Source organism: Aedes albopictus, chromosome 3 (genome assembly GCF_035046485.1).
Source record: "Aedes albopictus strain Foshan chromosome 3, AalbF5, whole genome shotgun sequence".
Taxonomy (NCBI): domain Eukaryota; kingdom Metazoa; phylum Arthropoda; class Insecta; order Diptera; family Culicidae; genus Aedes; species Aedes albopictus.
Genome location: NC_085138.1, coordinates 387,696,654 through 387,715,301, shown reverse-complemented (window position 1 = coordinate 387,715,301; position 18,648 = coordinate 387,696,654). Strand labels below are relative to the sequence as shown.

Sequence of the window (18,648 nt, the reverse complement as noted above, 5' to 3'; positions counted from 1 at the left end):
TTGCATAACCTGCAATTATAAAAGTTACGGTACATCTCACAGACAGACCCTTAGGTTCATGGTCACAAGTAATTGACAGAGACAATCGACCAACCATCAACTCTCAACGGTTCCCATGAACAAAGTGCACACATGTTCACATGTTCACATCAAATAACGATCCATTATGTGAAGACAATAGAAATTCCATGCTAAAGATGATCACTGCTTGCATATGGCCAGCCACATTGTACGTCTAATTCATTTTTCCCACCGTTTACAAGAGGTCAGCCTCACTGTTCTGAGTTGACCATGACCCCAGTTGTCCCCAAAGGGTCGTCATGGTTACAAAATTTACATCTACATTATGATTCATGACATCCTTTGTTGTGTCTTGAAGGCCTTTGGCCTTCAAACGATCCAGATTTACACTGCGATCAACTCGATCAACCGGACCCGTCCGTAGATCATCCACACAGGTGCGGTTTTTCCAAACCACTTGCCGACTTGATTGATGTCTGATGTCATACCCGTCGAACTCTTCAAGCCAAGTCAACAGAATCGCCACCGCCATGTCGCCGTTCACTTTTACCTACACGGACACGGTGGAGGTAGATTGCGTCGTCCGTCCCTGCCGCAATCTAGTAGGTACCTAGTGTCTGGATAATTGTCCTCGGGCGAACTCGTTTAGTCGTTGCCGAGTTGTCCTCGTTATGAAAGTGAGTTAAACTCTGAACACTTGAGTCTTGTCGAATGCTGCCTGGGGTCTCCTATTGGAATCATGGCAATGCACAATGGGGAAAACCCCATGAAAACCAGGAAAAAAATCAATATCTTTTGTCGCAGTGGAGTGAAAATTACAAACAATACCATTTCCGCTTGGAAAATGTCTGATAAATCGAATGGAACTAGTGTCGTGCACCGCACGAAACTGTATGTCGACCTACAGAGTCGATTTATCATCGAATTCTTGATTTTTCATACTAAAAGATGCGTTTTACCAGTATATCTCATACAATATATTGAAATTATGGATTTACTCTGTCATACAAATGCTTTAGAATGTACACAAGTAGTATTCGACATAAAAAAATATGTCGACTCAAGTTGGTTATTTTGGCGAAAATGATCGATTTTTCAAACAAAAATTCATAATTCTGTCGTAGTTAACTAGGAAAACTTAATTATTTCCGCAAAGAAAATGTCTGGTAAATCGACTGAAACTAGTGTCGTTCACCGGATGAAACTGTATGTCGACCTACAGAGACGATTTATGACCGGATTCTTGATTTTTTGTACTAAAAGATGCGTTTTGTCAGTATTTCTCATACCATTTATGAAATTACTCTGGCATACAAATCCTTTAGAATGTACACAAGTTGTATTCGGTATAAATATTGCTTTATGTCGACTCAAGTTTGTTATTATGGCGAAAAATATCGGTTTTCATATAAAAATTCATAACTCTGCCGTTGTTAACTAGGAACACTAAATTGTTTTCGCTAAGAAAACGGCTAGTAAATGAACTGGAACTAGTGTCGTTCACCGGACGAAACTGTATGTCGACCAACAGAGTCGATTCATCATCGGGTTCTTGATTTTGCGTACTAAAAGATGCGTTTTGTTTAAAATTATGAATTTACGTTGACATACAAATACTTTTAAGTGTACACAAGTATTATTCTGTATATTTTTTATGTCGACTCAAGTAGCTTGTTTTGGTGAAAATGATTAATGTTCATACAAATGAATACTTGTAATAGTTAACAAAGAAGTAAATATTTGAAAACATTTGAATTTTGAACATACACTGTAATTACTTCTGTACTCCAAATTCCTCTCTCTCACTATCTTCTTGGCATAACGTCCTCACTGGAACGAAGCCTGCTTCTCAGTTCTCAGTTCCTGGAGCAATCTGGAATCGAACCCGTCACCCCCAGTATGATCATGCTGGATACTCACGTCTTTACAGCTGTGGCTATATGGGCCTAAATACTGTACTCCAAATTGATTTTTATATCGTATACAGTCGATAGCCTATTTTGTCATTTATTTCAAGCTTCTCATGTAAAATGAAAGATTTCTTGTGATAACATGTTATCTTTTTTACATAACTATATTATTCTACCCTCTCCTAAAATTCTGGTTATATTCAGGTCGAAGTCAATCTTTGTTTGTAACATAGATTTATGTCGACTTATTTGAACAACCTTGTTAATATTCAATCATTTAAATGGGTCATTGCTTATTCACCGTTTTTACATCAGTATTCTTTGTAAAATCCGGAGTAATTTGCGAATAGGGCGTAACTGACAGAGCAATAACATTGCGAAAACAACAACCGAATTTTGCTAATACAATTTCAATTCCTATTTAGGAGTAATTCAACATGAACAAGCTTAAATGACACAATTCTGACACATTTTCTTGATTTTCTAATAAAGCAGTACAAATTTATTAATTTTTGCACTAAAAATTGCATTTATTTTATTACGCCCGAATTGATGCTCGATAATGCTAAATACGCCCAATACTATGCGCCTTGAATCGATATTAATTTCAGAATCGCCTTTTACTATTCGTCTTGTTTTTCACTTTGACAGGATTTCACCGTTTACTTTCGCCGTGTATATGTTTTGATTTCAGATTCGCCTTTCACTATCGCCGTGTTTACGTTGTGATTTCAGTTTCGCCTTTTACTTTCGTAAACAAAAACACTAGGAGTGGAAGGCGTAATTCTTGTTTTGTTTCGTGCGACACAGAATGGGATTACGCCTTCTACTCAACCCGTGATTTTCAATAGTTAGAAAAGTGATATCAAGGAAGTTTATGAGTATTTATTAGGAAAATCTAGCATCTTTTCACTCTTATAATCACTTAAATTGTGTACATTTTGTCAGTTACGACCCTTTCGCGAATTTCTCCGGAAATGTAACTTAAGTTGGATATTAGTCGTATGAAGACTTGTCTTTTCAACAAAATTTGGTTCAAATACCTCACATATTAACTTGTCAATAAGTGTATTTGTCGACTTATTAAAGCTGTCCATTCTTCCTGTCAAATATGTTTAATTTTGATTGAAAAAAATAATGTCGACTTGAGCCAGGTACATTTTTATTTGATCTATATCGACTCGTGAGCAAAGATATTTTTTTATGCAAGAGGGAACTTAACTACATGCTCTGGTTTTTATACAAGTTATAGATATGTCATAATCATATTATAATACATACTAATATGTTTTAATTTTAACAATATATAACAATTATGAAATTATTTCAAATGAACAAAATTCGTCTATCGTTGAAATTAGTATTTTTGAAGAATGTAATGCAAGTTTGGTGTTACTAATATGATGTTGTTTTTCTTTTTATTGACTAACGGGGTCATTCACTTGATTTTTTTTTTATTCGTCGTAGTTACTTTCATCAAATTATCAGCGAAAGAGATAATCGACAAAGAAGAATTGAACAAGTCAGTTAAGGATCTGTAGAAAAATCTTTAATGTACTAACGTATCTCACAAAAATACAAAGACATGTATCTTTATGTCTACTTTTGAAAGCAATTTATGGTCTCTCTTCCTCAGTTTGGATGGATTTAGTTTTCATTGAGATAAAGGTCAACTATATTTCTTATTTGCTCGTCAACTATATTTCTTGTTAACTCGTGATCAAAGATATTTATTTATTCGTGCCAGTTGGAAATTACTTTTTTTTACTTTTAATGCATGACCAAACTCTCACTCAACACACACTCGACATAGTAAAAGAATATAGTTTCTAACCATTAACCACATAATCAGGAGTTATGGTCTTCGTAAATTTATATCTACTATATCAACAAAACAACCATGGTAGTTGCTACATAGATATTCGGAGCTACTCCAATCCAAATTATTGCTATTGGTTAAAGTTTGTTGGAAATTAAAAATATGATCATATCGGTAAGAAGAGTGGATTTCTTCCATAAAACATAAGGAAAAATAATTGGGCCCTTCCGAGCCACTCAAAAAACGTGTGTCGCATGGTGCTTAAGTGTTGTTAAACGCGTCAACATGATTTTCCTTGTCAACTCAGGCGTCAATGTAATTGTTTCTGTCATCATCGCTACTATCACTATCGCTATTCTCGCCTTGGACCGAGTGGAATGGAGACGGCTTCTATGTACAGCAGGAATCCTCCAGGAATTACTCCAGGAATTTTCCCAGGAAGTTCCTTCGACAGTTTCCGGAAGGAATTACTGGAGGAATTTCCAGAAGATTTCCTGGAATAATTTCCGGAAGAATTCCTGGAAGAATTTCCGGAGAAATCCTTGGAGGAATTTGCGGAGGAAATCCTTGAGGTTTTCCCGGATGATATCCTTGAGGAATTTCCGGATGAAATCCTTAAGGAATTTACGGAAGAAATCCTTGAGAAATTTCCGAAGAAAATTCTGGAAGAATTTCCAAAGGAAATATTGAAAAAAATTCCGGCAGATTTCCTGGAAGAATTTCTGGAGTAATTCCTGTAGGAATCCTTTGCGGAATTTGCAGAGGAAATCCTTGAGGAATTTCCAGATGAAATCCTTAAGGAATTTCCGGATGAAATTCTTAAGGAATTTCCGTAAGAAAACCTTGAGGAATTTCCGGAAGAAAACCTTGAGGAATTTCCGGAGGAAAACCATGAGGAATTTCCGAAGAAAATCCTGGAGGAATTTCCAAAAGAAATCCTGGAGGAATTTCCGGAGGAAACCCTGAAGGAATTTCCGAAGGAAATCTTGGAGGAATTTCCGGAGGAAATTCTGAAGGAATTTCCTGAGGAAATCCTGGAGGAATACCTGGAGGAATTTCCGAAGGAAATCCTGGAGGAATCTCCGAAAGAAATCCCGGAGGAATTTCCGGAGGAATTCTTGGAGGAATTTCCGGAAGAAATCCTTGAAGAATTTCCGAAAAAAATCCTGTAGGAATTTCCGGAGGAAATTTTTGGGAAATTTCCGGAGGTATTCCTGAAGGTATTTTGGAAGAACTCCTGGAGGAATTTCCGTAGGACATCCTGGAGGAATTTCCGGAGAAAATATTTGAGGAATTTCCGGAGGAAATCTTTGAAGAATTTCCGGAGGAAATCTTTAAGGAATTCCCGGAGAAAATCATTGGGGAATTTCCGGAGGAAATCTTTGAGGAATTTCCGGAGGAAATCTTTAAGGAATTCCCGGAGAAAATCCTGGAGGAATTCCCGGAGGGACTCCATGAGGAATTTCCGGAGGAATTCCTGGAGGAATTTCTCTCACTAAACTGTCAAAATCTCGAATCGACCACTCTTCTTCTGTCGGCTATCGAGCTAGTCGATTTCTGTACTAGCTTTTCTGCTTGACTCTACTGTGATAGCAGGCGAGCCGATTTAATCGACTCGAGTTATAAAATAGCTATTTACGATATAAAAATAAACTTGGAATACAGTATTTAGGCCCATATAGCTACAGCTGTAAAGACGTGAGTATCCAGCATGATCATGCTGGGGGTGACGGGTTCGATTCCTTTCCATAAAGGAAATGTCCTTGACTTCCTTGGGCATAGAGTATCTTCGTGCCTGCCACACGATATACACATGCAAAAGGTCATTGGCAGAGGAAGCTCTCAGTTAATAACTGTAAAAGTGCTCATATAACACTAAGCTGAGAAGCAGGCTTCGTCCCAGTGAGGACGTTACTCCAAGAAGATAGTGAGAGAGAGAAATGTGGAGTACAGAAGTAATTACAGTGTACATATGTTCAAAATTCAAACGTTTTCAAATATTTACTTCTTTGTTAACTATTACAAGTATTAATTTGTATGAAAATTAATCATTTGTAAGAAAATTGATCATTTTCACAAAAACAACCTATTTGAGTCGACATAAAAAAAATTGTACCGAATACTACTTGTACCGAATACATTTTGTACATTCAAAAGTGTTTGTATGTCAGAATAAATTCATAATTTTAATACAAAACGCATCTTTTAGTACGAAAAAGCAAGAATCTGATGATAAATCGACTCTGTTGGTCGACATACAGTTCGTCCGGTGAACGACACTAGTTCCAGTCGACTTACCAGCCGTTTTCTTAGCGGAAACGATTTAGTGTTCCTAGTTAACAACGACAGAATTATGAATTTTTCTATGAAAACCGATCATTTTCGCCAAAATAACCAATTTGAGTCGACATAAAAAAAAATATTTATATCGAATACTATCTGTGTACATTCTAAAGGAATTGTATGTCAGAGTAAATTCATAATATCCTAGTTAACAACGACAGAATTATGAGTTTTTGTATGAAAATCGATCATTTTCGCCAAAATAAAACTTGAGTCGACATAAATAAATATGTATATCGAATACTACTTGTGTACATTCTAAAGGATTTGTATGCCAGAGTTAATTCATAAATAGTATGAAAAATACTGACAAAACGCATCTTTTAGTACAAAAAATCAAGAATCCGGTCATAAATCGTCTCTGTAGGTCGACATACAGTTTCATCCGGAGAACGACACTAGTTTCAGTCGATTTACCAGACATTTTCTTTGCGCAAATAAATTAGTTTTCCTAGTTAACTACGATAGAATTATGAATTTTTGTTTAAAAATCGATCAATTTCACCAAACTAACCAACTTGAGTCGACATATTTTTTTATGTCGAATACTACTTGTGTACATTCTTAAGCATTTGTATGACAGAGTAAACTCATAATTTCGATATATCATATGAGATATACTGTTAAAACGCATCTTTTAGTATGAAAAATCAAGAATCCGATGATAAATCGACTCTGTAGGTCGACATACAGTTTCGTGCGGTGCACGACACTAGTTCCATTCGATTTATCAGACATTTTCCAAGCGGAAATGATTTTGTTTGCAATTTTCACTCCACTGCGACAAAAGTTATTGATTTTTTTCCTGGTTTTCATGGGTTTTTCCCCATTGTGCAATGCGGGAAAAGGGGGTGTTCAGGAGGTCCGCAATGGCGGGGTTACGTAAAATGCCGATCGCAAAACCTACTTGTAGCCGGTATTGTTGTTTTTAGCATTATTTTTCGCAGTGCAACTTTCAAGAAATGATTTAATCTCCAAACCGGGAGATTGCGGAAAAAAGAGAAGGTGTTTGCTTGCAGCAAGAATGAAACTGGTTTGCGTCGCGTCGCATTGATGAAGGGGGTCAGGAGGGCCTTGCGGGAAGGTGATTTGCAATGTGCTACAACGCCGCAATGCTATGCGGTCGAAGAATTGCAAGACTTTGGTTGAGCTCAAGTTGATCAATGATGCGGCGGTCGCCATCTGGCTTGAGGCGTTGCCGCTAATAACCGAATAAACGTGATAGAAATAATAAACGCGGTTTTCTGCATGGTCTGAATTTGTTTGAATTTTGTACATCTAACGAAGGCAGGTATTACGACTTTTGTCGATTAATGCACCAAAGAAAGTTTAATAATTCAAAGAAAATGAAATTTCTCATCTAGATGGCAGTAATATCAAAAGAGGCGCACATTATACAGCGCCATCTGAATGTGAAATTCATGCAGAAGCAATTCATAGAGATCTCGTTGGCAGGCAGCAAATATACTATATTAACAATATAGGTCACTTCGTGTTTTCACATACAACGACATGGAGACGCCGTTTACGAATGATTACAGCACCACCTGTTGTCAGAAAAAGTCAATAATTGAATTTTGATCAATTTTTGTTTACCGTGCAAGGTGACATTTCTCGAAAAAAGATGTTAGGGGTGTCAAAGTTTTTTGTTCCCAAATAATCGATTAATAAATAATCGATTTACAATATAAACAAACAAAATAGTATTTCATTAGATGACATCTACGAATACATCTGTAGAAGAATTTGAATGCTCCCTCATTGTAACGTCACCGAAATCATTTCACTTAGAAATTTAAAATTTTCACCCTCAAAATTAACTTATATTTTGCCCTGGTGGTTGCTATTTTCCTTTGACAATGGCTTAAATTATCATCTTTCTTAATGTCCACGCTGATATACATACATCGGATTGAATAGCTTACAAAAAAATCCGGAAGATCACCAACCAAGTGCACGTCAAATTTCTTGTGGCAGAGTGCAAGACATTGAATCCAAGGGTGCACAAGCTAATGGACCGATGCACGAACTTAATAATTTCAACTTTTGAGCGTTCCGTGCTTACAAAAAATGAGTTATTTTCGATTAATTTCGTTGTTCTTCCGGAGTGAACTGTGAGTTTATTCGAATACTGATTGTTTTATTCCGGACTAATCGGCTTTGTTATTGGATGTGTGAACATTGTGCTGTCAAAGATTGGACATTTACACGATCGTCGCGAAATCCTTGCAAAGCTCATTGTTTTTAAATATACAGTCATGGGCTTCTGGGTGAACTTCAGTTAGTAAAAATATTCTGGCAAATTCGCCTGCTGCAGAGTGATAATCCTCCATAAATTGAGTCAGGCATTCCTTCAGATGTTCTTTCCCTCAGGCGTTTTTTACGAATACCTCCCGGTGTTCCTTCTGGAATTCCTCCAAAATTTTCCAAGAACGACCAGAAGTTGTTTCAAGGATTTATCCAAAAGTTCCTTCAAAAATTCCTCCTTCTGAGAATTTCAACCGGGATTTCTACCAGTATTCTCCCAAAAGTTCCTTCCCGAATTCACTCCGTCCTTTTAGAATTTCCACCGAGTGAAGATTTGGGATTCTTCAAGGAACTTCTTTTGAAATTCCGGAGAAATTCCGAAGTGACTTTGTAAAACTCCAACGCGATTATATATGAACAATTTAAGAAATATTTTTCGAGGGATCTTTCCAGTTCCCTCTTTGAAGTATCAGAAATCCTCCAGGAATTATTTTCGTGATTCCTTCCGAGATTTCTATACATTTGGAATGTCTTCAGAAGTATTTTTTCCGGGATTCCCAGAAGGAATAAGTGAAGACTAGATTTGTGATTCTGTCACATTCGCCCGAAAACCATTCGCCCGAATCACAAACGCCCGAATGACAAACGCCCGAATTCCAATCACCCGAATAGACCATTCGCCCGAAAAACCAATCGCTCAAAAGTCATTCGCCGATTCCATGCAATTTCTTTTAACAAGTTTTTTTTCTAGTTTGCCATGATGTAAGTTTAAGGATAGACGCATGGTGTACTAAGTATCCGTCCAATCGCAAGAACAGCTGAACTAGCGCCAATAATAGTCATATTAGCTTAGTTTGAAAGAACGGCCTATGTTTTGAAGAAGGCCTAATTTATTGTGAAAATATTACATAGTAGGTCATTAATTGTTATAGCATTGTTGATCGAGAGGATAACGCCAAAACATCATCACAGAGTAGTCAACACTACAATAGTGTTCACGACTGATCTACTCGGAATATCTACGTTTCGTTAAAATGAACAATAGTTCATAAAAATTAAAACGTGTGAGCTAATCGGTGTAGAAAAATAACACCAAAATCGCGAGAATGCAGAATTTTATTCTTATTATTATTATTATTCTTATTATTGTTATTATTACTATTCTTATTATTATTTCATTCTTATTTGAATAAACTTTGAAATTTGAATAAACTGTTCTTTTAAACCCATGTTATGAATCCAGAAATTGTAAAAATAAAACGTCAAGGTTCCCCATAAAATAACAACTCAAAAGAACAGCCCATGATTGAAAGAAGGGCGAATTTCTGGTAAAAAATGACATCAAATTGAATTTAATTTCCTTGAAGGTAGAACTAGAAAGAAAAGCCTAATAACAAAAGAAGGAACAATTCCAATAATTGTTACCACAGCTATATTGCTGAAAATGTATAAGTCTTATATCAGACTGCGTTCAAAGAAAGCAATACGCGTGGACGACGCCTAAATTGATTTCAGAAAAGTATTTTCAAGATTATTATGGTTTTCGGGCGAATTGTCTTTCGGGTGAATGGTCTTTTCGGGCGAATGGTATTTCGGGCGAATGGTCTTTTCGGGCGAATGATTTTCGGGCGTTTGTCACATTCGGGCGTTTGTCATTCGGGCATTTGGAATTCGGGCAAATGTGACAGAACCAGATTTGTAGTAATGAGTTGGTTTGTTGTATGGTGAGATGCTAAACTCTCCGTTTCTGCATTGAAACGGTGCAAACTCATGGGTATTATGATTCTTAGCCTAGTTTGATGCTGCTTGAGCAAAACTTTGGCGAATTATGTTGTTGAAGTTGCAATAAATGAGAATACAACAACACAGTTAAACAAAGTTTTGCTTTAGAATAGTTTTGGCGTTTCAGTCTTTTCGGGGTCAAAAACAACTAAATGTTTTCTTCTTCCAACGTTTCGATCCTTATTGGATCTTCCTCAGGGAATCGAATAAAGATCCAATAAGGATCGAAACGTTGGAAGAAGAAAACATTTAGTTGTTTTTGACCCCGAAAAGACTGAAACGCCAAAACTATTTGAAAGCCTTTAAAACAGTCGTCGTCAATATAACAAAGTTTTGCTCAAACAGCATCAAATCACACAAGCAGTCATAAAACCCTTCCTTTTTTGTTACCATTATTGCAGTTACCATTTTATTGCAGCAACGGAGAATTTACTTTCTCATTATATAAAAATTCAGCTTATTACTACAAATCTAGTATTTCACTGACTGCTTTTTTTTCTTGAAGATATGTAATCCCAGTTAAAAACAATGTTGGAGTATGGAGGAGAAACGCTGGAACGCTTTCCCTAAGCAATCCCGAAAAGAGTTCCTAAAATAATTCGAGAATTTATTCTAGGAGGAATCCTCCAAGAGCTTCTGGAGGAATCTTGGAGAAAAAAAATCCAGGGTGCAATTCTTAAAGGGATCCCACAAGGAAATTCTTGTGTAATTTCCGGAGAAAATACCGTTCATAACTCGCTAAGGGAAAGTTCGCTTTGGGTCGGCTGTGTTTTAGTCTCTGTTATGAACGTTTATCGGTTCAAATTTACTTCTCATCTGCAACTTCGCATGTCACGCGAGTCGCGACTTCGATTTGCTGCTGCGACGATAATATACGCCAGAAATTGTTCAAGAAAAGGGAATTAAATTTGTTCTAATTTGCGTAGTTGAAAAAAATCGATTAATGTTCAATCGATTATTTCAGAAGAAATGGGCATCCCCACCATGCAATGACAGTTCGACAGAATAAACGTCATTCGGATAGCGCATGCATTCAGTGTGTAGTAGTACCTCTTCTGACGCTTGGTGGCGCCACATTCACTAAAAAGGTGTCGCCAAAAAATCGAAAGAGTGACCTATATTGTTAATATATTATATTTGCAGGCAGGCTGCAATTAATCTTAAAATCTCAATATCAATTTTCAACGCATTTTAATGATTGTCCTCATCTCCATTCCATTCCAGCTGAAGCCGATTTCCGTGTCAAGCGACAGGATGACGACGGCGACCAGGAGGACAACATCGAAGAGCTGTGCAAGGACCGACCGGCCGACGAGTACTTCCGTCTGAGCACAGATGGCGATTGCCGTGAAGTCGTGAGGTGAAGATCTCCGTCGCCCACTTGAACCGCAATTTCCCCGGTCCAACCGCGACGTACTAGACCGAGTGTATGGTGTGCGTGCGCAAGCGAGATTGAGTGTGCGTGTGTGCGTGTTGCCATGAGCTTCTTTGTGATGCCTTTCAATCTATTACTTTGCACTCGTTCGGGAGTCGTTCGTGCAGCGAGCGAATTGCGTACGAAATCTGGTACCGCATTCGTGGTTGCTTTGATTAATCTAGTACTACAAGTCGTGAATTTGTTCGCTGAATCTACATTCCCGGAACAAGCTAACGGTTTTCCACTAAAGATTACCAGTCTAATCTCCTCTTCATTCGTCAATGTATAGGTGTGATAATGCTGGGGAAAATGGCATCACAAGGCTGGCACGCGTGCGTTGCCCAACCGGGTTATACTTTGACGTTTACCGTCAGACCTGCGATTGGAAAACAAACGTTAAAAATTGCGATGAACTAGGAAGTAAGTCCACAACGGTGGACCGGCCGTCGATGGAACCCGTTTCAGTTCCATCCTCGGTTCCAGGCCCACCGGAACAAACTGTCACCACTAAAACTTTTCTTTCTCTTTCTCTATTTGCATCTACTTGTCTCTTGGAAACATAAAAAAACTCAATCACTACCCCTTGTCTGTAAACAAAAAAAATCCATCTACGAACCCCTCATCTCCGTGTTGGCCAATACATAGGTGTACCCGTTCCGGACTGAAGCAAATTACTTGCCCGTCCGGTCTAGCGTTCGACATTGAAAAGCAAACTTGCGATTGGAAAGCAAAGGTCACCACGTGTGACAAGAAGGAAAGTAAGTCTCAAACCAAATCAACGTATTCTTTTCGGCCGAGGGAAGCAAGTCGCCAAAGTTTTTTTTTAGTTTTTTTTTATCACCACCGCTTTGTATATACGTTTCTTTCCGAAAACATCGGAAGGATAACGCCAAGTGCACAGAATTTTGCAGAACTTTAATTTCGCTACGTTACACACGCAATTTGGTTTGGGATGGCAGTCAGTTATCAACCGCACTTAGATTAGATTTCGAAGAAGTTAGGATAGGAATAGGATGGAATCGGCAGTTAGGAGTTGTTGCATTTATAGCATAGAAATCGCATCTAGTAGGCACTGCGTTGTGTTTCAAAGAAGTACTAGATCAGCACGAAGCAACGCAGCGTCTACTGAGCCATGACATTGTAGCTCTTTGACAGATGACACTCGACACAAAACCAATGCTAATCTCGTTCCACTAACATTCAAAAAACATCACAGTTTTATGAAATCTAACCATAGCTTGCTTTTTGTTTTCAATAATATTTGGCTTGAGGTAATGGTTACTAACAACTTCATTTCATAACAAACCTATTTACCCCGAGGGGCGAATCACTAGCGCATTTTCGATTCAGCCTTGCGTATTGACATATGCATTGGCGCATTTTGTTACGCATTGGCGTATTAAGGTACGCATTTCTAAAATTGAACAACACCTGTCAAAATTTTACAGCATGCACTTTTCAACGCATTGATGAAATTGTTCGTATTTTTATACGCATTGACAAAAAAACTTGCATTTTCCTACGCATTGACAGAAAACAAGCATTTTTCTACGCATTGATAGAAAACACGCATTTTTATGCGCATTGGTGGAATGCTCGCATTTTTATACGCATTGATAAATTACACGCATTTTCCTACGCATTGGCGTATTTTTCAACAAATTGTGTATTAAAACTCCAAAAATTCGCCATGCATTCCTGTGCATTTTTTAACGCATTGGATATTTTGGCGCATTTTCCAACGCATTACATTTTCAAACGCATTTTTCAAGGCATTGGAGCATTTTGTAACGCATTTTCATCAAAACGCATTTTCGATTCAGTTGTTTTGGAAGTGATCCGCCCCTCTTTACCCAGTTTTGTAGAATGTGTCTGTAAAACTCTTTTATAATTATAAACACTACTATGAAAAGAAACACTTCCACTAAACACCTAACGCTATCCAATGGATTGCATAACGATCGGATAACTCTCGTTTAATTCAACGAAATTCATTCTTCACACCAGTTATATCCTATATAAACCTTACTCTTCATATATTTATTTTGTGTGCTAAAAACAAACACTGTTTGTCTATGCATTGATGGTAACGACCGCTCCTTTAATTCATCACGAACTCCAGTTTGACAATCGTTTGTAAACAATGCATGATTTTTGCTAATCAAAAACGGCAAAATTTAACATTGTGTCTTCTCAAACTACTCGTCAAACACTAACTCAACAGAAGCCAGACATTCTAGACATACACACGCAGAACAGCAGTATCAGTCAATTGTTTATTGATCCTGACCAAGGGTCCCAAATTAAATATTCCAATCGCACACGTTCCCCTTACACAGCATCTACACACGAACACACCTATATATTTACAACACGTTCTACAGCGTTCCCCTCCAGCAACGATCCCCAACTAGCGTTCCCAGAACAACCCCTTCATCCCTTCACGCTAATACTAAAACCACGTCCAAGGACACGTCTCCCCCGAAACATTCTAACGATATCTAATGCGCCCTTTTCTCTCCGAACACCAAAGAACCAAGAAAGGTCCTTCCCATCCTGAAGACCGATGAGCCAATCTGTCCGGAGGGCAAACTGTCCTGCGGTAACGGCGAATGCGTTGACAAGGAATTGTTCTGCAACGGCAAGCCCGACTGCAAGGATGAATCCGACGAGAACGCGTGTAGTAAGTCATGCTCTGTCCGTTGCTCAAACCCGGTATACCTAACCTCCTTCTTCTACCTCAACAGCCGTTGAGCTCGACCCGAACCGTGCTCCCGATTGCGACACCACGCAGTGCGTCCTGCCGGATTGTTTCTGCTCCGCTGACGGTACCCGTATTCCCGGAAACATCGAACCCCAGCAGGTGCCACAGATGATCACCATCACCTTCAACGGTGCCATCAACGTCGACAACATCGACCTGTACGAAGACATCTTCAACGGTCAGCGGCAAAACCCGAATGGTTGCCAGATCCGAGGTACCTACTTCGTGTCGCACAAATACACCAACTACTCGGCCGTACAGGACTTGCACCGCAAGGGCCATGAAATATCGGTCTTCTCGCTGACCCACAAGGACGACCCCAACTACTGGACCCAGGGAACCTACGACGACTGGCTGGCTGAAATGGCCGGAGCTCGTCTGATCATCGAACGATTCGCCAACATCACCGACGGTTCGATCATCGGTGTTCGTGCCCCGTACCTGCGCGTAGGCGGTAACAAACAATTCGAGATGATGGCTGATCAATTCTTCGTGTACGATGCCTCGATCACCGCTTCACTCGGACGTGTCCCAATCTGGCCTTACACTCTGTACTTCCGTATGCCCCATAAGTGCAACGGTAACGCTCACAACTGCCCATCCCGTAGCCACCCAGTCTGGGAAATGGTCATGAACGAACTCGATCGTCGTGACGATCCAACCTTCGACGAGTCGCTTCCAGGTTGTCACATGGTCGACTCCTGCTCCAACATCCAATCCGGTGAACAGTTCGGTCGTCTTCTGCGTCACAACTTCAACCGTCACTACAATACCAACCGTGCCCCTCTGGGTCTGCACTTCCACGCCTCGTGGCTCAAGTCCAAGAAAGAATACCGTGAAGAACTGATCAAGTTCATCGAAGAAATGCTCGGCCGCAACGATGTCTTCTTCGTCACAATGCTCCAGGTCATCCAATGGATGCAGAACCCAACCGAGTTGAACGCTCTGCGAGACTTCCAGGAGTGGAAGGAAAAGTGCGACGTCAAGGGACAACCCTATTGTTCCCTCCCGAACGCCTGCCCGCTGACGACCCGCGAACTGCCCGGTGAGACTCTGCGTCTCTTCACTTGCATGGAGTGCCCCAACAACTACCCATGGATCCTGGACCCAACTGGAGATGGCTTCTCCACCAAGTAAGCTAGTCTCCCGAGGGGAAATTCCATCCACCGAAAGTCTGATTTAGTTGCGTGAAGAGAACACTACCAACGTAAGAAAGGATCTCCGTTGATTCCCCTCAACCCCCAGTACTTCCCCTATCCTCAACGGAGTATAGACATCTGTTGTAAATAATTATAATTTCTTACATTCTCCTCAACCTCCCGAAAATCCCATCCTAACATCCCTTCCCCGATCTCCCCACATTCCCAAAAACAATCCGAACCACCATTTTCCTATTCTCGGAGAATGATCGGAATATGATAATTAATTCAACGAAAAAAAACCTTACAAGATTGAACGTGATAATTTTTATTTAAAAACAAAAATACTCTTTCCAATGCTACCATCCTCGAGAAACGAAAAAAAAGACAGGCGGCCTTGCACCGGTGTGAAAGAGACCTTATAACGAGAGATAGAAAGATAATGGCGGCCACAGCGTACCCCGTTCAAGTATAGTGTCGCGATTTTGCTGCGGACTGCCCGGGTGCGTGTATATGTGCGTCACGAATCAGGTGTTTTTTTTTGTCAGTTAAGAGTACTCGTTTTTTATATTGAATGAAAACAAAATAAACTATATTTTAAACTATTTTTCCTAACTTAAATTGCGTAAAGAAGGATCGTGCCGCAGCCGCAAGGTGGTGCGTAGTTTGGAAGCAAGAGTTGACGTGGCTTTTGTTGCCCCTCCCATTTTGGTTGGGAAATGTGTGCTTGCGGCTGATAGTTTAGAATGATAAAAAAGAAAATACAAACAAAAAGGTATGAAAATAAATTTTCCATAAAAATACGTTAATAAGTGTTTTGAACCATCTGCTGATGACATCCTCGAAAACCCACAAATTGTTAAATATGGGTAATTCTCGCTGAGACCGGCCCACTATTTGCACCTTGTCTTCAAAAATGTTTAAATTGGCGGTTTTCTGAAAGTCCTCGATAGAAAAGTAAAGAAAATGCATCTGGTTACTCAAATTGATGGACCCCCCGTTAGTTAGAGCCACAACCATTTTTTCAGACCCCTCGATTTTGCTCAAATGGTGGCTCGTTCAAACCGTTATAACTCGAAAGTTTCTCCAAAAACCACCTGAAAACGAATTGTTGTTGAAAAGAGGAAAGATAGAGCTACTATTTATTTACAATAATAAAAAGTTGGGTCGGCCATATTTATTATTTGCATCAATTGAATGCTGAAACATTAATAAATAGCATATCAAAAGTTTAGAGATGTCTTTTTTTCCTATCAAAAGTTATCTGCAGTTTTTTTTTATTAAGCCACGTTTTCTCCATGCGCCCCGACAACGACATGCAACAGCATCCGAGTTTACGCCTGCATGTATACACAAAGGCACCTGTTCATAGGCGCCAACTTTGGGGGTGCAAGCATGGTTTTGCCCCCCCAATATTTGACGATTTTTCGATTTTAATTTAAATTAATAACTACGAAATCACATAACCTGTTTTTATATCTTGTTTTGTGATTATTAAATTATCAAGGCATAACTTTTCCATTACAAATTTTGTTGGACAATCTCATTTCGTTATAATCAAGCTATTGATATACATTCATTAACTTACATTTCAATAATATGTTTTGTTGAAGTACATGTTTTGTTATTGTTGTTCTATTGATCAACTTATCAACATAACAGTATCAAGTTTTGAAATCGAAACAAGAATTAGATGATTATGATCTGTCCCTTTGTTTTGTTTCATTTTTGTATTCAGAAGATTTGTGAATGACTCCTCTAAAGATTTCCTCAAATAATATTCGGAAAAACACTTGAAAGTTCTGGAGGAACCCTTCGATGAAGCCCTAGAGAAGTCTTAAAAGAACTCCAAGCGAAATTTTCTTAGTGATTCCAAAAGTAATTCTTCTGAGAAATTATTGGAATTCTTGGAAGAATATTTTGGAATATTCTTGGAGAATTCTTCGAAAAAAACTCCTGGTGAAATCCTCAAAGAAATTGTCAGAGAAATCTTAAGATGAACTTCGGAACAAATGTTCACAGGGAATTCTGAAGAAATCCTTGAAGGGATTCTTTGCAAAATTTTGGAGGAATTTCTAGTGGAATGTTTGAAAATTCGTGAAAGATTCCGTAGAAGAACTCCTGAAAAAAAATATGGAAGATTTTTTAGATCTTTTTATGAAAAAGTTTATGACGAAATCTGTCGACGCATTTCTGGAATTATAGGACAAATTCCTAAAACAAATCTCAGAGAAGTCCCTTGATAAACACAGAAGAAATTTCTGACTGAGAATCCTTAGAGAAATCGATGAAAGAATTGCAGAAATTGATGGTGAAAGTCCTGAAAATCACCAGAGGAAGTTCAGGGGAAATTTTAGCTTTTTTTTGAAGGAATCTTGTTAGAATCCAGGAGGAACGAGTGGAATTCTTAAATTGCTATCGACGACCAAACTTTTTCAAGAATAATTAGGTACAAGTTTATTTCAAAACCGTGCTCCGAAACAATTAAAGAAGAACAGTTCATATATTACAGCTGTAAGGCGAAGCTTGTATTATTTGAAATAATCTTGGAAAATCCACGTTTATCCGTTCCTAACCGTCGCTAACCGCTTCTAATTGAGCAGCAGTTAGACGCGGTTAACGACGGTTAGCAACGGATAAATGCGGATTTTTCCGGTTAGAAAAGAAGTGTTATTCCCCCTGCCCCAACCCGACTTCGGTTTCGCTTGTACTAAAGTTTGTTTGACGTTTGTTTGTTTACAAATTTTCCGCCAATCCAGTTCCAACCCAGGTTCATAAAGAAAAACGGCATTAGAGGAAGAAAACTGCTTTTGAATAATTGATGATTATTGATGACTGAATCTGAATGATGGTTATTTGAGCCTTAAGAAGTATATAACCCATGAATTAATGGGGTTGAAAATTTTTTCCGTCCCTTAACACACCATTTTACGGTAATTCCTTTATAAGGCCGAGAGAACCAGGCACGGGATCCACTCGTTCTACATTTGAATATAAAGTACATGTGGTGTAATGAACAAAAACGTTTTTATTTTCAAAAAATTCGATTGTCGATTTTGTATGAAAAAAATTGGTCTAAATTTCAACTTTTTGTCAACAGAGTTTAAAATGTTGTTATTTTGTGATGCGTTTATTAATAATGCTGATTTTTTGACAGGTTATTGCCCCAATATTCATGATTTACTTGTGTGGATTTGAACTCGATT

The 18,648-nt window shown here is 38.6% G+C and overlaps 1 protein-coding gene across 3 annotated transcripts in view; it reads left to right on the top strand.

Moving 5' to 3' along the window:
• LOC109401443 (chitin deacetylase 1) overlaps positions 1-16,245 on the top strand; it is a 28,303-nt gene extending 12,058 nt beyond the window's left edge. The window contains exons 1-5 of one of the 3 annotated variants that reach the window (XM_062855925.1): positions 7,414-7,548; positions 11,266-11,482; positions 12,185-12,297; positions 14,073-14,222; positions 14,287-16,245. In XM_062855925.1, the coding sequence (XP_062711909.1) occupies positions 7,458-7,548; positions 11,266-11,482; positions 12,185-12,297; positions 14,073-14,222; positions 14,287-15,440 (1,725 nt within the window). In that variant the 5' untranslated portion in view covers positions 7,414-7,457 and the 3' untranslated portion in view covers positions 15,441-16,245. Of the gene's footprint in view, positions 1-7,413; positions 7,549-11,265; positions 11,483-11,828; positions 11,960-12,184; positions 12,298-14,072; positions 14,223-14,286 lie in introns of those variants that run through there. The other 2 variants (XM_062855924.1, XM_029875370.2) reach the window with 2 other exon arrangements.
• Positions 16,246-18,648: the final 2,403 nt, after the last annotated feature.